Genomic DNA, 25583 nt, shown 5'->3' on the forward strand with positions numbered 1-25583 from the left:
ACCCATCGTGTTCTATGATTGGCCTAATAAAAAGTAAATATTAAAAAAAATTATTGAGCAATGCTATTGCGATAATCACTTTCTATTTACTATCTCATTTAGCTTTCACAATGATCATATTAATCCCATTTTATAAAAGGAAAAGTACAACAACCCTAATGCTTAGAAAGGGTTAGTTATTCATACACCCAGGATATTTAAACACAGAGTTCATGTACTTAGCCCTTGGAATAAATCTCTAATAGTAAAATACTACTTGATTTGTTTTATGTGTTGGCATATTCCATGAGATTTCACTTTTATGAGTTATTCCAGGAAAACTTGATATCAAAATCTAGATCTCAAGATGTCTAGATTTGAATATAAGTTATCTATTTTGTAGTGAAGAAACTGAAACTAGAGAGTGGTAGTGACATGTGCCGGGTCACTCAGCTAAATGGTGTAGAATTCATGACCAGCATTTAGGTTCTCCAACTTCTATGGCAACAGCCTTTTCTCTGTACAATAGCCTATTTTTGTATAGACTGTACAGTCTATTGAAACGTTTGAACCAAGAGTCTCTTCTTGCAATTCAGTCATAAGATAATGGCTTGATTCTATCACCCATCAGACAGTTTGGTGTCCTAGACTCTGCATGGTAAAAGCTGAGACTCACAGTTTTCCAACCATGAGCTACTCTTTAGCTGAAACTCTGGATAGATTAATAAGGCTAGTTTCATTCTGTTGTTACAGAAGGATAATTTGAAATTAAAACCAAACTTCAAATTCTCCAAACCTCAAGTGATTATGGGAATTTCTTTAAAAATAAAACCAGCAAATCAAATGCCTATTTTATCCTTTACCATTCAGACTTTCACCAGATAAAGCAAGAAACTCAATTTCTGTAACACTATGAACACCATCCCATTACCACTACATAAATTAAGAGATCACACTTTAATTTTTTTCCCCAGTGAACTAAAATCACAAACTATCCCTATTTATTTAGGAACTGTATACAACCAAAATAAGAAAATACTATGTGAGTCATTACCACTCAAGGTTTTTTAGTATGACCCAGATGAGCAACAGGGGTCAGAAAAGAAAAAAAACAAAGTGAAAAAACCCACGGACACCTCAGTTTTTGTTTAAGATGCTATTATACGATGAAGACAGGTTTTTAAGTACATATTCCATAATTATTAAATTTCTCTGATAGATTACAAACTTTTTATATGTTTGTCTTAAGGCATGATTGTTACATGGTAAAATTTGTGTCAATCCGTACTTCATACCTTTTGCTTCACACTGTCTTATTTGTCCATTTTAAAATGCCACCAAGGATAACATATACTTACTATTTTCATAAAATCACTCCTAGACTGCAAGCTGAGGGATCGGCAAGGCATGTGTGTGGTAAGCAGGAAAGATTACATCAAGAGAGCTTAATTCCTGTCACCCCAAAGACCAGATGCAACCAAGAGAAAAAGCCTTCTCTTTAAAAGGTGCAAGGCAACTGTTGTTCCTAATTGTTCTTCTTTCTGTTTTTGCGTCAAGGTGGGGTGGGTAGGTTTGTGTGTGCATTTTTTTTTTTTAAACCAAAGAAGAGATTTTTTTTGCATGTAACATTTACCACCACGTTTTGTTTTTTTAAACATGATTTATGCTTTTAGAGAGGTTCATTTTCAGAAGAAATCTGAATGAGGACACCGTCTGTAGAAAGACATTCCAATGAACTGGTTAGGCAAGTAGTTGTTTGGAAGGAACACTGCCTCGGGGCTCAGGAGGCAGATGGAGGTAGCAGTGGAGGAGTGGGGAGTACCAGGACTCAGTCCCTTCTCCCTTCTCTGGCTCCAGACAGGACTCATATTCATGACTAATCTTCAGGAGTACAATCCCTCACTGCCCACCTCCCCTCCACAGAAAGCACTGATGAGGAAGTACTCCTTTTCTCAAAAATGAAAATGTTGGGGCGCCTGGGTGGCTCAGTCGTTAAGCGTCTGCCTTCGGCTCAGGTCATGATCCCAGGGTCCTGGGATCGAGCCCCGCATCGGGCTCCCTGCTCCGCGGGAAGCCTGCTTCTCCCTCTCCCACTCCCCCTGCTTGTGTTCCCTCTCTCTCGCTGTGCCTCTCTGTCAAATAAATAAAATCTTTAAAAAAAAAAACAAAAAACAAAAATGAAAATGTTGCTTCTGTGTACTCATTTTTGCGAGGCCCCCCCACCCCCTTGACCTAGAGAGAATAGAAGGAAAAGAAAGTCCCTAACTCTTTAGATTCCACGCCACGGAGTGATTATTTAGGATAGGTTTTGTTATATGTGTCAAACAGGGCACATTCGTTTTATAGGTTTTCACTAATGGTTCTGGAAAATGTGTGTGCCTGTGCTGTGTTTCCATCAAAGTCATACGAAGACACAAAAGGAGTTTTGGCAAGACTGCATTCAGAAACAAGGATGGGTGATTTATCTGTTACTAAGGATGAAGGCACGGAGTTATCAACCAGTCCAATTCCATGCTTTTACACATAAGGAAAATAGGACTCAGAAGGGGAAGTTATTGGTCCATCAACAGATAGCCAATTAGTGGCAGCAGAATGAGGACTAGAAGCCCGGACTTCTGACTCCTAGGTCAGTGGCTTCTCACTAAAACTCACGACTGCTAATGTTTGAGGGCTCTTCAAAATGGAAGAGACTCCCATAACCCTTCTAATCAGAAATAATCAATCCATCTTGGGTTTTTTTTTTTTTTTTTGTCTTTTTGCTTTTTATCTCTATTCCAGTTTTTTATCAACATGGTTCTCATTTTCTAGTTAGTGGCCTATTCGCCTATTCCCTAAAGTAAAGGGACTCTCATTTTCATCTATGTTCCTACTTTAGGAGCTGAGGAAGAAAAAGTAGATAATGAACAGGTTCTTATCTGAAAAGAATAGTCCTGTAGAGAGACACAATCTCTTAATCCCAACACACCTACTTCTCTTAACAATAAGCACATGACATTGCAGAGTTTGGGGACATATGCACATGCAGGCACCTCCACATCTCCAGCCACCATTCTCTAGTTGCCCATACTATGTATCCTATAATCAGTTCAGCAAGACCACCATGTTAGAATGTATCCCTTTCTTCCTTGATCTGACCTAACTCTTTGTCTATTTTCTTATTCCCTCTCTTCCCTGTTGAGTTCCAGCCAAACCTTCCTTCCAATACACAATTTACCAAGTTAACTTATACACTTAACTCAAGGGGTCTCAAACTGATAGCCCACATATATGTTCGGTGGGTCCAGGGAACTTACAAAAATAATAATAATTTGCATACTCTAAGTGAGGCAAATATTCTCCAGTTCTTACTTATCATCATTTCCTGTTCTCTTGCATTGAACGCTTCCCACATTTTAGGCTGCTCCCTAACTAACTTAGATAGTTCTCAACGTCTAAAGTACCTTCTCTTTCTCCTCTTTCACATGGCCAGTATGTTTCCTAAGCTTTTACATAGACATGATTATCAGAATTCCTGCTGAGGTTTGTCTATATTCTCCTCTGGTGCTTACCACTTTCTATCTTGATAAAAATTGTTTGTTAAGTGTCTCCTGTCCGGTAATAAATTGTGAGGTCCTTGGGAATAGAACATGCTCTTTACTTATTCATTCATTCCTCAGAATGTCTCAAATATAGAAAGCAGCAAATGTTGGCTAGGTGCAGGACCACTGAGTTGCTTAATGCCTAAAAGTTATGATTCTTTTTGAGTATGATGTGAATATTGTCCCCAAAGTTATAAAGCCCAGCAGTCATTGCTGATGACTAAATTGGTCCATTGTCCAATATGGGTACCCATTTGTCACCTTGTTTATTTATCTCTCAATAGGTAAGCAACAAATATTTTCTTGGATATGATTTAGATCATTTATAACCTAGTTCATTAACTTCATAGCTGTCTTCCTCACTGATTTTAAGTTATAGGTAGTGACAGACTTAGCTCTTTTATTTAAACTTTATACCTTTAGCAGAGTATCTTGAACTTAGTAAATAATCAGCACATTCTTGTCAAATTGACAAGAATACAAGCATGAAATTTTAGTCTTTTTGTGAGGGAAAAGATTCTTACGAACCTACAATTTAAGAAAACCAGGTATGAGAATTTGTTAACAGCATCTTACTGATGAAGACTTAATAAATGTTTAATTACTTTTCGAAACTATTACATTCTACCTTTTATTTTCTCAATGGCATAACCCAGCAGAACTTTCCACATATTTTAAGATGAGTCACAGCTAAAAATGTCTATTTTAAAGTAGTGACTGGCCTAGAAGTTTCTTCTCTGTCATTATGGCTCTGTACCCTTGGGCAAGTCACTCTGCACTCAGAGCCTGAGTTTCTCAGCCTATAAAAATACATATGTTAAAATACTGGATTGCACCAGTGTTTCTCCAACATCAGAAAATTACCTGGAGGGCTTATTGAAAGACTGTCGCCCTCCCTCCTCTAGTTTCTGATTCAGCAGATCTGGAGTGGAACCCAAAATATTTGCGTCTTTCAAAGTTCCTGAGTGTGCTGGCCAGAGATCACATTTTGAGAACCACTGAACTAAACTGTTTTGGAATCCACACAGCTCTGACTTTATTCACACTAAGATTCAAACCCAGGGATATCTGGGTATCCAATTCCAAAGTTTGTGCTCTGGAGTAGAGAATATTTTATTATGTTAAGATTACTGAATGACACCCAAATAACTAAAATAAAATACTATTTAGTAATGAAAGTGAAAATGTGTTCTGTGAGTTCTTGAGACCTGAATGGACACCAGAGTACATGAGCTTTTAAAAGAAATCTGCTTCAAAATTTGACTTAATTTGAAGAAAACTCAACTCTATCTAGTTTCAAATGGGGAAAAAATGGGCTTAATGGATTTTATAGCATATTGGTATATCTTCAGATATTACCTTCTTTTTTTGAAATACAAAAATACAAATCAATGCAAATATTGCTTTTATCTGCATCAGTAATTGCTCTACTTGGGATTAATAATTTCCTGTTTCCAGATTTCTCATATTCTAAGAAGTAATAGTAATGACCATCACTACTGAGAGCTGACCTCATACAAGATGTTATGTTAACGGCTTGACATGTCTCATCTCAATATGCTAAATAGCTTTACTCTGGTATGTCGCCAATATCATCATCCTCATCTTGCAAGTGGGTAAGATGAAGCTCAGAAACATATCAGAATTTAGCCAAGGTCATCCACATAGTGAATGAGAGATCTGGATTCAAAGGCAGGCAGCAAGCTCCTCCAGAGCCTGAGCTCATCAGCGCTATCTCTAATAGGAGATAGAAAGGTGGGTCTACTAATCCAGAAAGCTAGGTTTAATCCAGAGTCAACCATAAACCCTAGTGGAAACATTGGAGAAATTCACCCTAATCAACTTGGATCTTAGTTTTCCTATCTATTAAAGGAAAGCTAGAGTAAAACTACATCATGTCTACTGTTTCTAACATTCTAGAATTTTCTGAGTTTTATAGATAAACTAATATTAAATAAACTGGTCGCTTGAAGGAACGAACAGGTGACTCACAGCATATTACTTCAAAAACAAATCAGATGCTCTCTAAACCAGCATGATAGGATTTCAGACTCATAGGTTTTTAAGAGGATGTAAGGTCAGAACCAGCTCCTGTGTTTCTGCTGAAATCCCTTTCTGTTTATCTGCCCTCTTCAACTTTGTCATTCTGAATGCATACACACTAAGCACAGTGTCTTAAGTAACATTGCTGAGGTTACACCAAAGACAGGTGTTAGGGGAACTATTTCCCTAGGGCTATCATTTCCAACTCTCCCTCCTCAAAAACAGAGGGAGGGGATACAAGGAAAAGGGTTTCTTTTCAGATTAAACACAGCGACTGCAAACACCTTCCCCTAGGCAATAAATTCTCTGCCAGTGCGTGCTGCAGTTTACCCAAACACCAAAGCAAAAAGCAAACAGCCCCTTTTGTAAGGGAGGGGCTGTCACCTGTAAGTGATGTTTGTGAATTTCTAGAGAAGAAGAAAAAAGAAAAGAAAAGAAAGAAAACCCTTTCCCTTATTTTATTAAGCAGACTGTTTGTTCAAGGTTTGAAATGCATACTTGTGTTTAAGGTAAAAGTCCCTGGCTTGGCAATCTTGAACAAAGTGGTGCCTTCTGATTGGCTACACCGCACAAAGAACAGAACAGGAAAACAGTCTGCTCTTCTGGGGACATCTGAACTCAGTCTAATCTGAGTGGATATTGGGCCATGTCATAAGCAACATAAGTAACAACAAAACCCATCTTCCAAAAAGTGGAGGGCTTTTTCTATGCTTTTTCTTTCTACTGAAGAATACTTTGTTCACAGAGTATGTGCTTCTTATTTATACATATGAAGAATGAAATTTATCAAATGAGGACAAAACAATTGGCATATCAAAAACAATTTTGACACAATTCTACAATTTCTATTATATTTTGTTTCATTTGTTTTCATAGACTAATAAACAAAAGCTTACTTGGTACAAATTATGGTTGAATGATTATTTTAATGATAGTAGCCAAGGGGTAAGGGTAGTAAAGATCCTAAGAGCAAGGGTTAAGAAGTGCTGCACAGAAAAGGAGAAAATGTATGTGCATTCCCATGTTCAGGGCTAACCCTAGGGGGTGTATATATATATATATATATATATACACACACATGCATACATATATATCATATATTCATCTATATTCATATTCACATATATATCATATATTCATATATATACATATATATATATGAAATACACTGTGTACTCTTCTTTCTTCACCCCTTTCTTCATATCATTCCCATCCCAATGATTAGGCCTGCTCACTGCACTCAGAGACGCTCCATTCTCCAAGATGTCTTACTCATCTCCAGTCAAAACTACGATCCCTTCCATAGATCGCAATCAAAGTTATACAAAGAGGGACTGTTTCACCTCTATGTGCAAATGACTAGTCACCCAAAAGTATTTGTATTTTTTAAAAAGAGATAGTTTAACCAAAATTGATTCAAGTTTATAGACACTTCTGCACAGTTGAATGAGTATAAATTGAAAATAAACTCATGAAAAGAAATTTGATAATAAGTATCAGTAACACTGGTGTTCATACAATCTTACTCAATAATTACACTTATAAGCATCTAGTGCAAGAAAATATTCTCTATATAAATATTGTTAAAAATCTATGAGTAAAATAACAGTTAAATCATTGTATATCTATGTAATGACATAACAGAGCAATTAAAGTTGTCTTGAAGACTAGTAAGAGAAATATGTTCACCACTGAATGCAAAAAAAGTAGATTATAATTTTATATATGACATGATCTGAATACGTCTTATAAATCCATTCTTACGAGGAAAAAACTGGAAAAAATGAATAGTTTTATAACTCATCACTAAGTAGAGATTACATTTGCTTTTGATACTTCTAAAGTTCTTTTTCATTAGTATGCATTGCTTTTATAATCAGAGAAATTTATTAATTTGCATTTTATTATGAAAAGTAATATATACTCACCTATCTCAGAGTTCTTATTTTAAAAAAAAGCATAGACAGACAAGTGATAACAAAAATAATTTTTGAATGACTATATTTTTATACGCCAGGAACTTTGAATGAAAACAAATCAGATAATGAAACAAACTATTACAATTCTGAGGCCAATATTAGGTATTATTGTCTATCCATAAAAATGAGGAAAGAGAGGCTCATAGAGATTATCAAGTTCACACAGCTAAAACTGGTAAAGACAGAATTCCAACCACAGTATATCTGGCTAAAAATCTTATGTCATAATACTAAAGTAAGTAATAAACTGTAAAATCCTGTTACATAGAATGTAGTCATCAAAGTAAAAACAAGAACAAAAAAACAACCTTGCATCCAGTCTCCCTACCCTGAACTGTAGTGTTTCTCTGGAAGACCTGACAAGGAGGAAGTAGAGATGGGAGAGAAGTAGGACACTTGGAAAGGAATGAGGGAATGCATGGGAGGAACAAAAAGACGGTAGTAGTGGAGATGTGAGGGTGGCTGAGAGGCCTTCCTTCATGTGACCTCCTGATATTGGTGTCAGACTTAGAATTGGCAGATATTATGCATTTCAGATGCCTGGGAGACCAAGACATACAGAAAATAATTGCTGTTTATATGAAATATCAAGGATCATACCCCTTCCACCTTTTGAGCCAGGAGAAAGCACATAGGGAGGGAAATTGAGAATTTCTGAGTGACTCATGCAGCAATGTTGTTCACCAGCCCTTTATAGCCTGACAAGACTGAATTACTGAAGAATACTTTGTTCACAGAGTATGTGCTTCTTATTTATACATATGAAGAATGAAATTTATCAAATGAGGACAAAACAATTGGCATATCAAAAACAATTTTGACACAATTCTACAATTTTAGAAAACATCTATAGATGTGGTTCATATTGAGTTATGGTGAGTCAGCGTGTGCGTCTGCGTGCATGTGTATGTGTGTGTGTAGGCAGGGAGGGAGAAAAAGTTGACGGAGGTTATGGAGGGGATGTTTATAAATTTATATTTAAAAAAATTCAGCAAATTAGAGCTCTGACATGATTTATGGTCCTGCTTAGAAAATATAAGTACTTACTGTTTTTTGAAAAAAAATCATTCTGATGAACAAAACCATCCATAGAATTCCCTATTCTTCCTGGTAGTATTCAGTCAGAACTATAACTTTAGTATGAAGGAAAAACAACATCAATGATAAATATCCTATTCAATAAAATAGACTTGAGTTCTTTAAAAATACATTTGACACTTGAAAGCAAAAATTATAACATTGCCTGATGGAGTGTTCAATGTACATGGATGTAATATACAGGACAACTACAACATCATGGGCGAAGGTTAGGAAACCAATATTGTGGTAGGTTTTCCACATTCCATTTGAAGTGGTAAAATATTGATTCTTAATAGACTATGAGAAATTATGAATATGACAATCCCTAGAGAAACAATTAAAAATATGCAAAGAAATATAGCCAAAACCAAGATAGAATAATTAAAAGGAAATACTAAAAATAGGTCAAGTGATCTAAATAGCAGCAGAGAAAAGGAAAACAAAAGAGCAATGGAGAGAACAAACACACCAAACACAAATGCTATATATATATACACACATATATGTGTGTGTGTGTGCATTTATATCATTTACTATACATATATATATAATATAAATACACCAATTAATAGAGATTGCCAAAATAGATAAAAAGCGACCAACTATACATTGTAGAAGCAACTCCACCTCGAATATAATGATAAATATAGGTTAAAAGTAAAAGGATGAAGATTTACCATGACAACATTATTCAAAAGTTAGATTGGTTACATTAATATAAAAACAAAGTAGACTTCAGAACAAAGTACATCACCAGGAATAAAGAGAAATATATAATGACAGAAAGATTAATTCACCAAGGAGATAAAAACAATACACCTAAAAATAGAGTTTCAATATATATGAAGCAAAAACAGACTTGAAAGGAAAAAGAGACAAATCCAATATTGGAGTTGAAGACTTCAGTCTTCATCTCTTAGGAATCAACAGAACTTAGTAGGCTGAAAATAAGCAAGGATAGAGAAGAACTGCATAATACCATAAACCAATGGGCCTCAACTGACGTTTATAGAACACTCCGCCCAACAAAAACAGAATTCACAGTCTTTTTAAGCGCCCACAGAACATTCATCAAGATAAACCATATCTTGACTCATGAAATGAACCTTAACAAATTTCAAAAATAGGAGACCAAACAAAATATGTTTTCTGATCATAATGGAATTAAACTAGAAGTCAGTAATGGAAAGATAATAGAAAATACCCAAATACTTGGAAATTAAACATGCTTGTAAAATCACACAGGTCAAAGTGGAAGTCTCAAGAGAAATCATAAAATATTTTAAACTGAACAATATAAAAATAAAACATGTCAACATTTAGGGGATGCCACTAAAGCAGTGTTTCATGGGAAATTTATAAACGTAAATACTAACATTAGAAAACAAGAAAGATCTCAACTCAAAAATATAAATTTTTAATTTAAGAACCCTGAAAAGGAAGAACAAAATAAACTCAAAGAAGCAGAAGAAAGTAAGACTAGAAATAATAAAGTTGAAAACAGAAATACAATAGAGAAAAACAATGAAACCAAAAAGCTGAGCTGGCTCTTCGAAAGATCAATACAATTAATAAATCTCTAGTGAGACTGATAGAGAAAAAGAGAGAGGACACAAGTTATCAATATCAGAAATGAAACAGGAAGATATTACAGATCCCACAGACATTAAAAGCTTAGTAAGGGAATACTCCAAACAATTCTCCATACAAAACTTCAAAACTTTGATGCAATCAACCAATTCCTTACAAATCACTATTTATTTTTTTTAAAGATTTATTTACTTATTTTAGAGAGAGAGAGTGCACACATGCACACATGGGCAGGAGTCACAGAGGAAGAAGGAGAGAGAAACTCAAGCAAACTCCACGCTGAGTGTGGAGCCTCACGTGGGGCTCGATCTCACAACTGTGAGATCATGACCTGAGATCACGACCTGAGCGGAAACCAAGAGTCAGGCGTTTAACCCACTGCACCACTGAGGTGCCCCTACAAACCACTATTTATGAAAACTTACTCAAGATGAAATAAATCATCTCAATAGTTCTATAACAATTAACGGAACTGAACTTATAATTAAAGAGCTTTCCAAAAAGAAATATCCAGGCCCAGAGGGTTTCATTAGCAAATTCTTCCAAACATTTCAGAAGAAATAATATCAATTCTATATAATCTTTCCCAGAACATAAAGTTACCTCACACAAAGCACAAACACAGAAATCACACTGAGGTTCATGAACAATAAAACTGGCAAGATGAAAATGACCATGCATCATGATTGCTAATACCATCTCTCAATGGTGAGCTTAACCTTCATTTGCTTTAAACTGTAGTTTCTTTCCTATCTGAGTCCAAACCTTTAAAGCCTACAAAATTCTACCTAGTCTTATCATTTTATAGATATTATAAACAATGCTGTAATGAAGCCTTCATTTCTGTGTATGGGTGTGTGTTGTGTGTACATATATCAGTATGTATATATCTGTGTGTATGTGTGTGTGTGTGTATACTTATTTACATATCTTGAAAATGCCTAAAAGTGGCACTTATGGATGAAGGGTAAGTACCTTTAAAATTAAATAAATTAGAAGAGGCAAATTGTCCTCCAAACATATCAATTTATATTCCTGCCCAAAGTGAAAAGATTCTCTGTTTCTCAACAATTTCATCAGCACTGGATATCATCAAATCATTTAAATTTTTGCTGACCAGGTAGATGATAATCTGACACAATCTATGATGATAACCAATGAAACTCATTGTTGGAATTCACAATTTTTTTTATTATTAGAGAGATTGAATATTTTATGTCTGTTAAACATTTGTGAATTACTTAGACTCTTTGCCAAAGAGCAGGGACTTCATCTTTCTCTTATTAATTTTTAATGTTTAGGTTGTTAAGGCCATTAAACCTTTGCCATGTGTTATAAACTTTTCAAATTTACATTTTGTCCTTTTTTCTATAGAAATTACTCCTTAGCCAAATGTTTGAATCTTCTCTTTTAAAACTTCTGCGTGTTACCTGAGAGTTTTTTAATAAATTATTTTCATAATAGTTATCCAAACTTGGACCTCTTTTCCCTTCCCTGTTTTGATCAATTTGACTCATATTTCAAGACCTAAAAATATCACCTTCTCTGTAACATATTCCAAGTATTTTCAGGCACAATAAATCATTCCTTTTGTGTCTTTAAAAAATAAATAAATAAAAATAAAAAAATGAAAAAATACATACATGTGAGTAATTTTGTACACATTGGCTCATTTGCTGAATTATGGTGTTCTCAAAGCTAGAGACCATGATTTGTTCATCTGTTTCACAAAGAACAGAGCATGCAGTAAGTACTAAGGAAATGCTTGTGGCTAGATCTAGTATATATACTTGAAATCTTATAGGAATCTTGGATCATTTAAGATGTAAGGCAGTATACGTGGTGCTGTGGCCTAAGCCTTTCCAAAATACCCATTATCTGCTCTTTGAAATGCAGAGCTGAAGACTCTTCGTGTATATCTGGGATGCTACAATAAGAATTTACAAAGCTGGATGGTTTTAGATAATTGCCACTTGAATCACAAGGGAAAAACCCAGTTCAACTAAATAGGGCTTCCTTTAAAGCACAAAGAACCAATAAATGCAAAAATAAAAGTTACGTAGTTTCCATCAATCATTCCAGGAGAACATTTAAGTGTTGATGCCCTTATCTCCTTCTTGAAGATATGACAGGCATGTTTAGACAGTTTGTAAATAAGGCAAGGCTGAGATATAAAGGAATATATTAGACAGTAGAATCAAAAGCCAACAGGATCTTGGAAACACAGGCTAAATTATGAAAAAATTTTGAGAAATCTCATCACCTTCATTTGCTAATTCAATGTAGTTCATTCTTCAGTGACATTAAAATCATTCTGATGAAGAAGGCACATACATTCTCTGCAACTCAAATTTCCTTTGTTAATAATCAGAGCAAGACATTATGACTCTATTTCATGACTAATTACTAAGGTGAAGGTTGTATCAAAAAATCGATAAAAATGGGATGCCATTCTCAATTTCAAGATTTCTGTCCTTAATAACCTGACATGTTGTTTCATGTCCCCAGATTCATATTTCTTGCATAGTGAGAACATGCTTGGCGGAGATCCCAAATTTTTAAAATATTATATGCAAAAGGAAAGTAATTTATGTGCAGAGTTTTAGATCTATTTAGCTATTAACCTCTACATAAGAAAAGTGAAAATATGCTACCAAGTAGCAGAAGCTGTCTGTTTAAAGGACAAGGAATCTAAGAGGATCCTAGTTCTTACTTTCCAAACCAGAATACTAGTTATAGGATCCTGAGCATGTCTACCATTTTGCCACTCCTGTTGCTGAGGACTGTCACTGTTGTACATTCCCATTGATGTGTCCTCCACACGTGGACATAGATGAGGATGTTGGAATGGTCCTAAGACAAGGGAAGACACAGGATTCATACAGACCTATAACTTACTAGCAATATCTCATTTCTTTGGATATTAAAAACAGAACAGCCACAGAGAGGCAAGCTTAAGTCATCAAGTTCCTTCTCCCTCAACTTGTAGATTTCTTTCAATATCCTTGTTCCTAAGTGACCTATCACTGGGAAAATCACATTTCATTTTATTTTCCAGCTTTTTCTGGATCATTTCAATCCCTATTTCCTTGCAATGTTTCTGGGTCTTATTTCCTGATTTTGTGTTACCCTCAATTTAAGCTGGTAAACAATTCCAAGCTTGAAGGTGCTAATAAGTGATGGGATGAATGTTTTATCATCCGTCATTACTGATGGTGACCTGTGCCTCTTCAGAGGAGACAAAGTGTGGAGACTCTACTATAGGATTATCTCATGGAGGAGGAGTGGTTTCTCCACACAGACATCCCTAATGCTCACAGAACAGACAGGTACTTAAGAAGAAATAGAACTCAAGTTCCTCTCAAATACAGTACCCTGGAGGAAAAATGAGAAAAGAAAAGATCAAGTCCAGTAGTATGGGTAGGATACTGACACTGCTGTTGAGTACACATGTCATCCTAGAAAAGTTATTTAACCCGTTTTGCCTTTGATTAATTTATAAAACAGCGATAATAAATTCTACCTCACAAAGTGATTGGAAAGATTAAATATCAAACATGTTAATTGCCACCGACTATTGATGCTTAAGGAAAAGGTAGTTTCAAAAATTTGTAATTTAGAATTATAACAGGAAAATCTGGATCTATTTCAAATTGAACACACTCTGTTTCAATCAGTCCTCCTAGTAGCATTGTTAAAAATCTATTTCAAAGAATCAATATCGTGTGTGTGTGTGTGTGTGTGTGTTTCCTGACACTCAGGAAAAAAATGTTGAATGCAAATGGATAATCCTTTTAAATATCAGTATTTCTTAAATAACAATAACCTCCAACCCATACAGCAGTGCATTCTTAGACACTTATCATGAGGGCAATGACATCTATGTAGTTTCTTGACTTTCTCCCCTTCATTTTTCCCTTTTCAAACATCATTGTAGAACTTCCATGACTCTCACTCAGATACTCCACTAGGATTTCTTTAAAGTTTCCTTTAGCTGATTTGTAAAAGCACCAAAATGGACGTTAAATGACTAAAGTTTTGCTCAGATAGCAAACCTGGGTACTTTCCAACAGAAGTGAGAAAACAGTGGAAGTAAAGAATAAAGTACCTCAGCAGCGTAACATCTTCCAATTGACAGACCATAGTTACAAGGGAAGGAATACGAGAGGCAGAGGGGACAGGAAGCTTTGCCGCTGTGAATGTTCAAGAAGAGAACAGTCCTCTGACAGGAGATATTCTAGAACTGTGCTACCCAATATTCTACCAACTAGACACATGTGGTCATTTAAATTTTAATTTAATTTAAATTAAGTTCCTCAGTTGCACTAACCACATTTCAAATGCCCAAAGGATACATGGGACTAGTGGCTACTGCATTGAACAGTACAGAATATAGAACATTTACATCACTGAAAGAAAGTTCTCTTAGACAGGACTGCTTGAAAGAGAACTTTTTGACTTTTTAAGATAACTTCCAATTCTCATTTCACAGGACTTCAAAATTTCCTGAGGGCCTATTATGTGACAGCTACTGTAACAAATGCTGAGCATGACAAAATATGGCCCCTGTCCCCTTGAGAGACAGAGAAATAAACAATGATAAGATTGTATAATAAGTAATAGGACTAAAAATAGACCTAGGTTGCTTCAGAGGAATGGTCTCTAACTCAAACTGGTGGCGAATAGTGATATGGAAGTTTTCCCAGAGAAGACAGGATATACTGTTTGTTGAGGGACAGAGAAGAATTGGCTAGAGGGGGAAAACAAAAACAAACACAAAAACAAACACACAAAAAAGATGTTCCTAAGGAGAGAATTTCTAATAATATAAAAAAATAAGAAAGGGCATGGCACATTTAGAAACCACATGCTTCAGTGTGTGAAAGCATGTGAAATAAGAGTAAAAACCATAAATAAAAAGGCTTGATTCTCCATTTTAAGCTTTATATAAATTCACCTGCTTTTATGAGTTCAGGAATCAGAACAGAAAATCCCTGGAGAGAATATAGAAGAAAGGTTTGCCTAGGCTTGTGCTACCTATCACGAGGTGATATTATTAAGTGAACTGGAGATATCCTAATTTTGAAGTCATTCTCAAATCAGAATTTACCCCTACATAGGTTTAATTGTAATACATTCCAAGGCCTTGAGTGACCTGCCCCTTGGATTTATCCATCCTTTTCCTTTCACTAGCTCAAAGATAACAGAGAACTGTGTCAGTATTAGAACACAAGGGGCCATTGAAGAATAGTTATATTCCTTTTATCAATTTAGGGGCAAAACATCAGTATATTTGCAAAGTTACAACTTTATATTTTTGGCTCTTTCCTCTTCCCTTTCCTGACACACCTTCTCCTAATATTAAAAAAAAAAAAAAAAAATAAGTACAATTCCAGATAAAAAAATATATAGTGAAAATTCCAGTAAAATCTTCTATTAGATAAGACAGGCAAGGTATTTTTAAAGTGATTTCCAAAATCATGTTGACACATGATCTATGAAATCCCCACCTTTTTTTCTAGCTCTTTTCCACCTGTTTTTCTAGAAGGATTTGTTTGTTTGAGTTGTGTTTACAGAAAAAGTAGGATTTGTATGGTGAATGAATAAAAAAAAAAAATAACAAGACAAAAATAAAACACAAACAAACCAGCACTATGTACTACAGAAATACAGAAAATTTCATCTAAACATTTCAGAAAAGTGTTTTAATATTATTAACCCATTACACTCCTGATCTCCCCATTTTACAGATAAGAAACTGAAGGCCAAGGTCATGAGTGACTCACTGGCAAAGCATCCCCCCCAAAATACTATTTTATGTATTACTTACCTTCTTTCCCCTTATTCTATTACTAGGTACTTAAATCTGTATCTCGATTCACATTGAATTTACTTCCTCCTCCTTTATTTAAGGATAGTTCCATGAAAGAGGCAGCCTGCCATAGTATAGATAGAATTTGGATAGAATTCAGATCTAGACTCTGGTTCTGACTCTAACTTGACCTCTTGTAAAACCCTGGACTGGTACCACCCTCTCCAAATTGGGATAGACATAAGGAACAATTCAGATAAAGAACATAAGGGATTATTCCCACCCACCCACCTTCCTCACACCAGTAAGGTGCAGTAAGAAGAGTTGAGGAAGACGCAAAATCCACAAACACTTAATTTTCTCTCTGCTGATCACATTGACTCTCTACCCAGTGGCCTTGTCCATTCAGGGCCATCTGCCTTTTCATATGCCATGAAATACACAGACTTCACAGAGATGTGGATGGCACGGCCCACAGATTAAAGGAGACGTTCCTGCCACTCACCCACATGGGGTCACTGAGGTCCGAATCCTGCATGCGGATACAGTCCATGCTAATCTCAATCTTGTTTCTTGCACCATTTTCTGATGGTTCATCCACAAAGTTCAAGTCAATGGGCTGAACTGAACATATGGGCCTACCATAAAGGACAAACAAAAGTGTGTTAGGCAAGGAATGGGACTAAAACACAAGCACCCAGTTGACAACAATGATCTCCCTCTCTTTCAAAGTTGGTAAGGCTCATTTGTTGGAGTCAGAGACTCTAGGTTCAAATCGTGGCTCAACCACATGCCAAATGTGTTATCTCAGGCAGTTCAAATCTAAGTCCTATTTGTACAGTGGGAATCATGATCCCTGCCCTTGTCAGAGAATTGCTGGGTAGAACATGGGAGAGAAAGGATGTATCGGGAATTGAGTATTTTATACCCTATCCCTTAGAGTACCAAGTACTTTGATATTCTTTTATCTTCTGCTGAATTTACTCACTTATCCAAACTTGATCTTAATACAGTAGACAATAATCATTTTCCTAGCAAGGCATAAATGACCAACAAAATTTAGTATTCTACCTTCTCAGGGGGTATTTGTGTTGTAACAGCAAATAAGAGTCTTTAAGCCAAAGGAACAGATTTTGGGTATCAAGGGAGTCACTGGAGAAGTTATTGGGAGTTAGGCAGGAAAGCCTCCCCACCTTTTTTTAATTTCAATTCAATTAATTAGCATATAGTATATTATTAGTTTCAGAGGTAGAATTCAGTGATTCATCAGTTGCATACAACACCCAGTGCTCATTACATCATGTGCTCTCCTTAATGCCCATCACCCAGTTACCCCACCCCCTCCTCCAGCAACACTCAGTTTGTTTCTATGATTAAGAGTCTCTTATGGTTTGAGGAGAGCCCTTCTGATGCTCCAAAATTATACCACCTTGGAATAATGATCTTTTGGTGTTGTAAGCTGAATAAACCTCTACTGAATTTTGAACACAGAAATACTATTGGAGGAAATAAATTTTCCCAACAATATTGACTGGTTTTTATTGATTCTAGAAACATGCCCTAGTGAGCAATATTTTTATAATCTCTATTTATCTATTTATAATAATTCAAGTACAACATGTTTTTGCTTCTTTGATACTCACTGTTCCAGAAAATCCCAGATATGTTGGAAGACCTCTGGACTGAGGAACTCACTTGTCTGTGTGCTCTGGGACATAGTGGATCGGTAATAACTTTCTTTCCAAGAGAAATGAGCTGGGGTTTCTACAAACCTTAAGAGGACAAAAATGAAACTAGAATTACAGTTTCTGTATTTATGATATTGAATATTAAAACTAAAGCATACTCAATCAAGAAATCTCAGGTGACTTTTCAGAACCATGCAGGCATATAAAGCAAATTTCAGAAGTTGCATGATTGGTGTTTCATGGATCCCATTTTGCTGTAAAGTCAGATAATCATATCCTATATCAAATTCTTTTGTAACTAGTAATATTGTTACACTCTACACTTCCACTACCCAGCATCTATGTTCTGAAGATTCCAAAAAGAAGATAAATATTCCCTCATTAAGTCTGGCAGCAAGGGTGACCTATTATTAAACCTGCTTTATAAATGTCTCAACTGATTATCTGTCCATTCTGCCTCTAGCAGGTAAAAAGTAGAATCAGAAAACAGAAAGGAGTTCAGAAAATTTCAATTTCACCTGCAGTAAAATCACCTCTCTCATAACTACCGTCTTAGGATTGTGCCCAGGGACAATAAATGCAAACCTCTGAACCTAGATTTTTTTTTTTTTTTTTTGAATCACCGGTTAACTTACTTTTATGTGTGTGTGGGTGGTTTTTAATTGGAGTGTAAAATTCTATGTTAGACTAAAGGATAAGTAAACATCTGAATATGTTGCAAATGAATGCCATTTCTGTTTGCTCCATTTTATTGCTGGGTCCCCAAGTTTGCCTTTACTTAAAAAAATAAATAACCTTGATCCTATATATATGGAGGAAAATGCCAGCTTTCCCAGGTGATGCTGTCTCCAAGTCCACATATTATCTACACAGATCATCTCAGTCTATGATTCATTGTGATTATCAGTAGACTAATTTTACCCCAGGATGAAATTACCTAAGCTCTTAATCATTACTGTTAATATTGTAAAGTATTAATAAATAGTGTACCAAGAGAGTCAATCATCTTAAATTTGCAAATGAATACTCTGGTCTAGTTACATAATAGAAGATAATAGCATTGTATTTATTGTTGATAATTTCCAAACTATATGGAGAAGCACATTCATTTACTCAAGTTAAACACATAGAATCTATTATTTACTAGCAAGAATAAAGGCCACTGAAAATAAAAAGCAAATAAGACTGTCTCACTCTCTAGAAGGTACAGAAGGTAAGACAAGAAACCAAACCTCTAATAAAAATAGTAAGAGTATGTATAACACTATGAAAGTACAAAGTTAAAATATATCATCTCATCTGAGGGATCAAAGAAAGAGCCTTAAACAATCTGAAGCAATTAGCTATGCCAGGTAAGGATTAATGATATGAGTGAGCAGTCTATGGCAACAACAATAAACAAAATACTAAAATGGAAAATAATTTGGTGTATGTGAGAAAGTTGCAAGCAACTCTATGTTAGCACAGTGTAAGAGCTGGGGCAGAGAATGCTGGAAAATAGAGCTGGGGAGAGAAGAAGAGAATCGTATGCTATGTTCAAAGAAGCTTAAATATTTCAATACTTCTAGTTTTTGCAAAAGATTTTTAAATGAACTTTTTATTTTGAGATCAATATAGATTTACATGCAGTTGTAATGAATTATACAGAGAGAGTTCATGCACCCTTTATGCAGTTCCCCCAATGGTAAGTCACAATTTACAAAACCGTTAAAAATATTATAACCAGGATATTGATACTGCTACAGTGCACTGATCTTATTCAGAAATTCTCAGTTTTACTTGTACTCATTTGCACACATGCACGCATGTATATGTTGTATATGTATTTAGTTCTACACAAGTTTTTGATCACACGTGTAGATATCCACCCCCATAGTATTAAAGGATTTGAAGGATGAGACTGACAGAATACATTTCATACTGATAAATCTGGAAGCTGTGTGGAGGAAAGGTTTATAAGCATATCAGTTTATGTGCAAAGTGGTTACACCAGTCTGGGGAAGACAATTGGATGCTAGCAGAAGTAAGGATGGAGAAAATGGGGACAAATTCAATTATTAGCAAAAAGGTTAAATCAGACATTGTTTATGTTCACATTTTCTCTCTAGTTTCTCTCTGACTGTTAAAAGACCTTCCCTGTATTTCTGATGTCACCACTAACCAGCTGCAAAACTGTGGAAAAGCCTCCCAGCTCCATGAACTTCAGCTTCCTTGATTGTGACATGGGGATAGTCATCCCTGCTCCGTTGCATCACAGATGCCTACACAGTCCTAAGATTTACTCCCCACAAAGCATTTCCTGGTTCCTTACTTGAAATATAATCTTTCTTCTCCAAACTTTTCTGGCCTTTTGTTGCGTCTCATCAATGCTAATTCATCCTCTATTACTTGTACAACAATTAATCGAGTGTAGAGGATCTTAAGTAACTTGAAGGCAAAGCCCGTATCTCCTTGAATTTCTTAGTTTTATATTTCCTCGAGGTTAGAGTGGAAGGAACATGGGTTTTGAAGCGAGACAGACTTGGGTTCAAATTTTAGCTCTACTACTGACATACTGTAAAGTCATGATCAAGTTACTTAACCTCTTTGTACCTTATTTTCTTCAACTATGCTTCCTTCACAGGGTGGTTGAAAGTCTTACTTGAAATAATGTATTACACATTTTCCATATAGTGCATGGTAGTCAATACATTGATTGGATTAGATCAAGTACATAATTTGTACCCAGAAAATACTTACTGAATTGAACTAATTAAATAGCATATTTGAAAGGCTTCTTAAAGCTGTAGAAGTGTCACACAAAAGTAATTATATTAAACCTGAATTATCCCTCATTTCTCTGCAGTTCAAATTGTTTATTCTCTTTCTGTGTCTGTAGGCCCAAACAGTGCTCCCATTACCTCTCATTTTCTCCTAGATCACCTTTATCTCAGGCTTGCTACATTGAATGGGGCAACAGCTCCTCCCCACCCCTACCCCCTTCTCCAGGGCCTCAAGCTTTAAGGGGACTTGATTACAAAAGATGGGAGTGGGCTTTGGAATAGATCAGTGGTTTTCATATTGGTTTCATGAAACTCTAGGGTTTCTGGTGCCTCAGTGGGTTCGCCAGATGTAAAGAAATGTCCCTAGTGGTAGGACTCCAGACACTCCTTAACAGCAGCAAGTTTGTTGTTTGCATTTTAAGTATATTATTGTTCTGAGCAAGATTTCATTTGAAGAACTGGTTCTGTTAACAATTTAAAACTCAGTGGTCTCAGTTAGAGGAACTCCCAGGTGTCTCCTATGCAAACCGAGAATTGATTCTTGATCTCCGAATAAAGATGGAAAACATTATTGAGAGAAAGGAAGGAAAGAGATCAGCTGGTGCCATAGGGCAGGAAGAGTGAGGTAAATCCTACCTATCTTCAGAGGCTTTGCCCTTGGGTGAATCTCAGTATCAATTTACTCATGGAACAATCACTCTGTTCAAATGGTTTTGTCAAATCAGTCACACCCAAAGTTAGGAAGTCTCAAGTCACTTTTTTTTTTTCTTTTCAGCTTGTTTTTTGTGGATGAACTATCCTGCACTCTTTACATTAACTCAGCCAAAAAAAAAAAAGAACCCTACACTGTAGAAGTCACCTGAAAACCCCCAAAGGTATCTGCTTATAGTCTGCATTCCCTCCTGCTCTTCCTGTTCTGCCCCAGAAGTCACCACTCAAATCTCTTACATTAAGTTTCTTTCAGCACTCCTGAAAAATCTCCAAATCTACTATTTCAGAGTTCAACACAACCTTAATTTTATAGATGGATTTTAGAATTAATAGGCTCCTGAGACCATCTAGCCTACTTTTTCTTATTTAATAGATGGAAAAGCTAAAATCTAAAAAGAACTAGTTCAACCCAGCTATATTGTATTCAACATAGGTCTCTACCCACAGTCCAGGAAGAATAAATTGAGGCATCAAACACTAATTACCAACCCTTCGCCTCTTGTAACAGTTCCCGTACTTGTCATTTTCTGGATATTTAAAGCCTCCTTACTCCCCTTTAGAACATCCAAACTTAATACTATGAGAGTAGAAGTACATTTGATTAAATATCTTCTAATTCATGTAACAAAATAAAACAGCATTTAGTAGTGATGCAGACCAGAAACTCACTGGCTGCTCCTAGACTTCCTGACTCAAAGGCTCCCTTGATGTCATTCCTTCTGGTAGAGAGAGAATGTGGCACAGGGAACTCCCGGAAAGCAGACCTGGAGTACCCCCTCAGTAACTGTGCCCACACTTGGAAAGATGGGGTCACACATGAACCTAAACCTTTGAGGACCACATAGAATGTCAAAGTCGGTTGTGCCCTTTAAGACTGTCTAGTCTTGCTACCTTATTTCACAAGGAAACTGAGGCTGAGACCTGAAAAATTTAGCCTAGATCCATGGCCACGCGAGAATACTGGTTAATGAAGGCAGACTGTTCAATATTCTGGAATTTTCCACGCCAGTTGTTAAACATAGTCATTATTATAATTTATTATAAAGTATTAAACTTAAAATTAAATTACGTTAAAAGCAAAGATAATAAATACTCAAAATGGATCACTTCCTAATTATTTTACTATTATCTGTGTTCTTGAAAGCCATTTAAAAAAATAATGTAGTGAAATTGCTCAGATTAAAAAAAATCCTCTGTGAATTTATTGCTATACTCATCTAATAATATATTTTAGCCAAGGCTTATGTGCAAAGGACTCAACAATACATATATTGAGTACTATGTGAAAGGCTATGTTGGAGATTTAGTGATGAGTGAGACATGTATCTTGCTCCTTTGACAGTTTTTCATAATTCAATGCCAGAAATAGAACACCTTCAATGTTTGTCTAATTTTTACCTTTTGTTATAACCTTTTGTGCTCCTAAATTCCCGCTGGACTGTGACCTTCTAAAGGACAGAAAAGCCAGCATGGGCCATTCATTTTGGTTTGTGCTCTATTTGCCTGGTGATTGGCAGGAAAGACTTGCCATTGATTATGGCAGGATTTCACTTCACTAGGCCTGCTTTTCTAGTTTTCCACATGACAATTTTAAGCTCAGAGAGGATAAGGAAATTATTCAAGCTCACTCAGCTAGTAAATGATAGAACCGGGCTTGCTATTTATTTATTTATTTATTTATGATAGAGCTAGGCTTTGAATTTAAGATTGTATGACTTCAAAGTTCATGCTTTATTAAATTATATATATTATATATACATGGTTCTAATTTTCATTCATCTTAAAAGGTGAGCAATAGTGTTTTTCATAGTTAGGAGGATATTTTTTTCTGTAAAAGAACAAAATTTCCTAATTCTGTCTCATCATAAGTTACCGTTTTTCCTTCAAATGAGCAGGAAATGGTGTGAAAAAACAAGTACTGATCAGTGAATGATATTGACAAGAATATCTGTTCTTTCTGCAGATTCTCAATATTGATTGGAGTTCACTCTCAAATGTAGTGTGAGAAAAGAGAGCTGAGGTCCCTATTATTTTCCAAGGGGACCTGAGCACTCAAATACTATGGTAGTGTCCCCAGTTCTCAGATAGAAGTTGTTTAAAACTCTGAACCTGACTTCCTCTTCTGTATATCCATCTATCCACCCATCTAATCTGTCAATCCATCAAATTATTGCCTAAGCCTTTATTACCAACCTCTCTAGATCTTCCCCAGAACAAGTCTTCCAATGCTCTTTCCGATGCAGGAGCATTCCAAATCACATAATTCCATTTTTATTTTTAGTTTGGAAACACTCCTATATTTTCAGTTTACTCTGTTATTATGATAACCATTATGATTATTAATTGTCATACTTAATTTTAGGGATGCCAAAGAGTACCTTGATGCCCTTTAATAAATCGCCTCATCATTGCATGCAACAATGCCCAAGAGCCCTGGAGGAGTAAACTTATTCATATGTCTGAGATATGTCCACCTCCAGAAAGCTACTTACATAATCCAAATCAAGTCCATTAACATCTTTTCTTCATTAAATAGAATTCTTTCCTTTTCAACTTCATGTTGAAAAATGACCAGTCTGTTCCTTATCACTGTATTCACCCCATGGTCAAACCCATATGCCAGCTTCACTCCTGGCAGAGAAAACTTACATGGGTAAAATGTATTTAGAGCATATCTTATGCCTTGAAATACTGATTTGCCACAATTTGAAAAACAAAGTGTCATAACCAAGAAATTTCGTTTTATGTTTTATTACTGAACTAATAAACTAAATTCTTAAGAAAGTCTCTTTTGTATCTTTCAGTGTCTGTTTATCCTCCATTCTGCCATAATCAGTTCACTTCCCTTTCATATTCAGACTTTTCTCTTCCCACTACCACCTGTCTGAGGATCTGATTGCCCACAGCCTGCTTCTGCCATAATCCTTTATTGTGTATACCAAACTCTCAATTCTCCCATCAAAGCCTATATATCTAGTGTCAACTCACCAGTTGTTAACTCTGAGGGAGTGAGCTTTTCTTCTCTCAAGTCTAAAATCCTCTAAGTTCCATATTTTGTGTCCCACTCTCTATTCTAACCAATTGCCGCCTTAAAAGTGGTGATTTCTCTGACTATAGCCCCCATCTCTCACATCCCCAGCTCACTGAACCTTCTTCCTGCCCTCATTTCATTTGTCAGCAGTCTCTCCCAACTGATGTGTGATCATCGGTCTTTCCTAAACAGCATTTTTATCAGGCTACTTGTTCCCTGACTCAGAATTTACAATCACTCACCTCTGATCCCTGGACAAAATCTAATCAGACCTCATCCCTCATCCTTTTTATTCCTTTGGGCAGATGCTCTTTTCCAAATTATTCAGCCAGCTATATCCTACAGGTTGTTTCTTTTCAGCCATGAGTGTTTTCAAATTATGACCTCTTGTACTCCCCCCATCTTTCCCTAGGTCATAATCTTTACTTTCGCTACCATCCAGTACAAAGCTCAGCTCCCCTAGAAAGGGTACCACAATACACTAAACGTTTGTGTCCCCTCCAAAATTCATAGGTGGAAATTTAATCTCCAATGTGATAGTTTTTGTAGGTGGGGCCTTTGCAAGATGATTAGGTCATGATGGTAGAGCCCTCATGAATAGGATTCATGCCCTTATAAAAGGGGCCCATAGAGCTCTCTCCTGCCCTCCACCATGTGAGGTTACAGAGAGTGAAGACTGACATCTATGAACTAGGAAACACAGGAACCAAATCTGCCAGTGCCTTGATCTTGGACTTCCCAGCCTTCAGAATTGTGAAAAATAAATTTCTGTTGTTTATAAGCCACCCAATCTATGGTATTTCATTATAGCAACCTGAATGGACTAAGACAACTACACTATTCTTTTATTGTTTGAGTTTACTTCCTCAGTTTGGCATGTTTTAAGCATTCTTGTCCTTCATTAATTCTATTGTAATCCACACATGTTGGAATGATGTTTCCATTTTGTCTACACAGGTCCTCTAATAAGTGAGGAACTGGGAGTCAAAACCTATATTACTATTTTCCTGGTTCTTTACAGCAGAGAGTTATAGGGAAAAAAAAAAAAAAACAACATGAAAAGGGCTATATTTCTCATCCCCTATACTTTCTTTCTACAAATGAGGACTCCCAGGGATTTTATTCACAGTCCCATAGGAAGCCCACAGGGTTCTAGTGCTAAACCCAGGGCATCCTGGATCCCTCTGCAATGCTCTGAAGAAAGTGGACAATTAAAACTTTTTGTGGGCCACTTGGGTGGCTCAGTCAGTTAAGTGTCCATCTCTTGATTTTGGCTCAGGTCATGATCTCAGGGTCATGAGATCAAGCCCACACACAGAGTCTGCCTGGG

At 36.0% G+C, this 25583-nt stretch overlaps 1 protein-coding gene across 3 annotated transcripts in view; it reads right to left on the reverse strand.

Annotated features, from left to right (window-relative positions):
- The window catches only part of TP63 (tumor protein p63), a 232791-nt gene that overhangs the window by 122727 nt on the left and 84481 nt on the right, over positions 1–25583 (reverse strand). For all 3 annotated transcript variants that reach the window (XM_036064645.2, XM_036064636.2, XM_036064692.2), the window contains exons 2-3: positions 17705–17833; positions 16567–16699 (exon numbers count right to left, since the gene is read on the reverse strand). In XM_036064645.2, coding sequence (XP_035920538.2) covers positions 16567–16699; positions 17705–17833 — 262 coding nt within the window. The remainder of the gene's footprint in view (positions 1–16566; positions 16700–17704; positions 17834–25583) is intronic.

Source organism: Halichoerus grypus, chromosome 1, assembly GCF_964656455.1.
Source record: "Halichoerus grypus chromosome 1, mHalGry1.hap1.1, whole genome shotgun sequence".
Classification (NCBI taxonomy): domain Eukaryota; kingdom Metazoa; phylum Chordata; class Mammalia; order Carnivora; family Phocidae; genus Halichoerus; species Halichoerus grypus.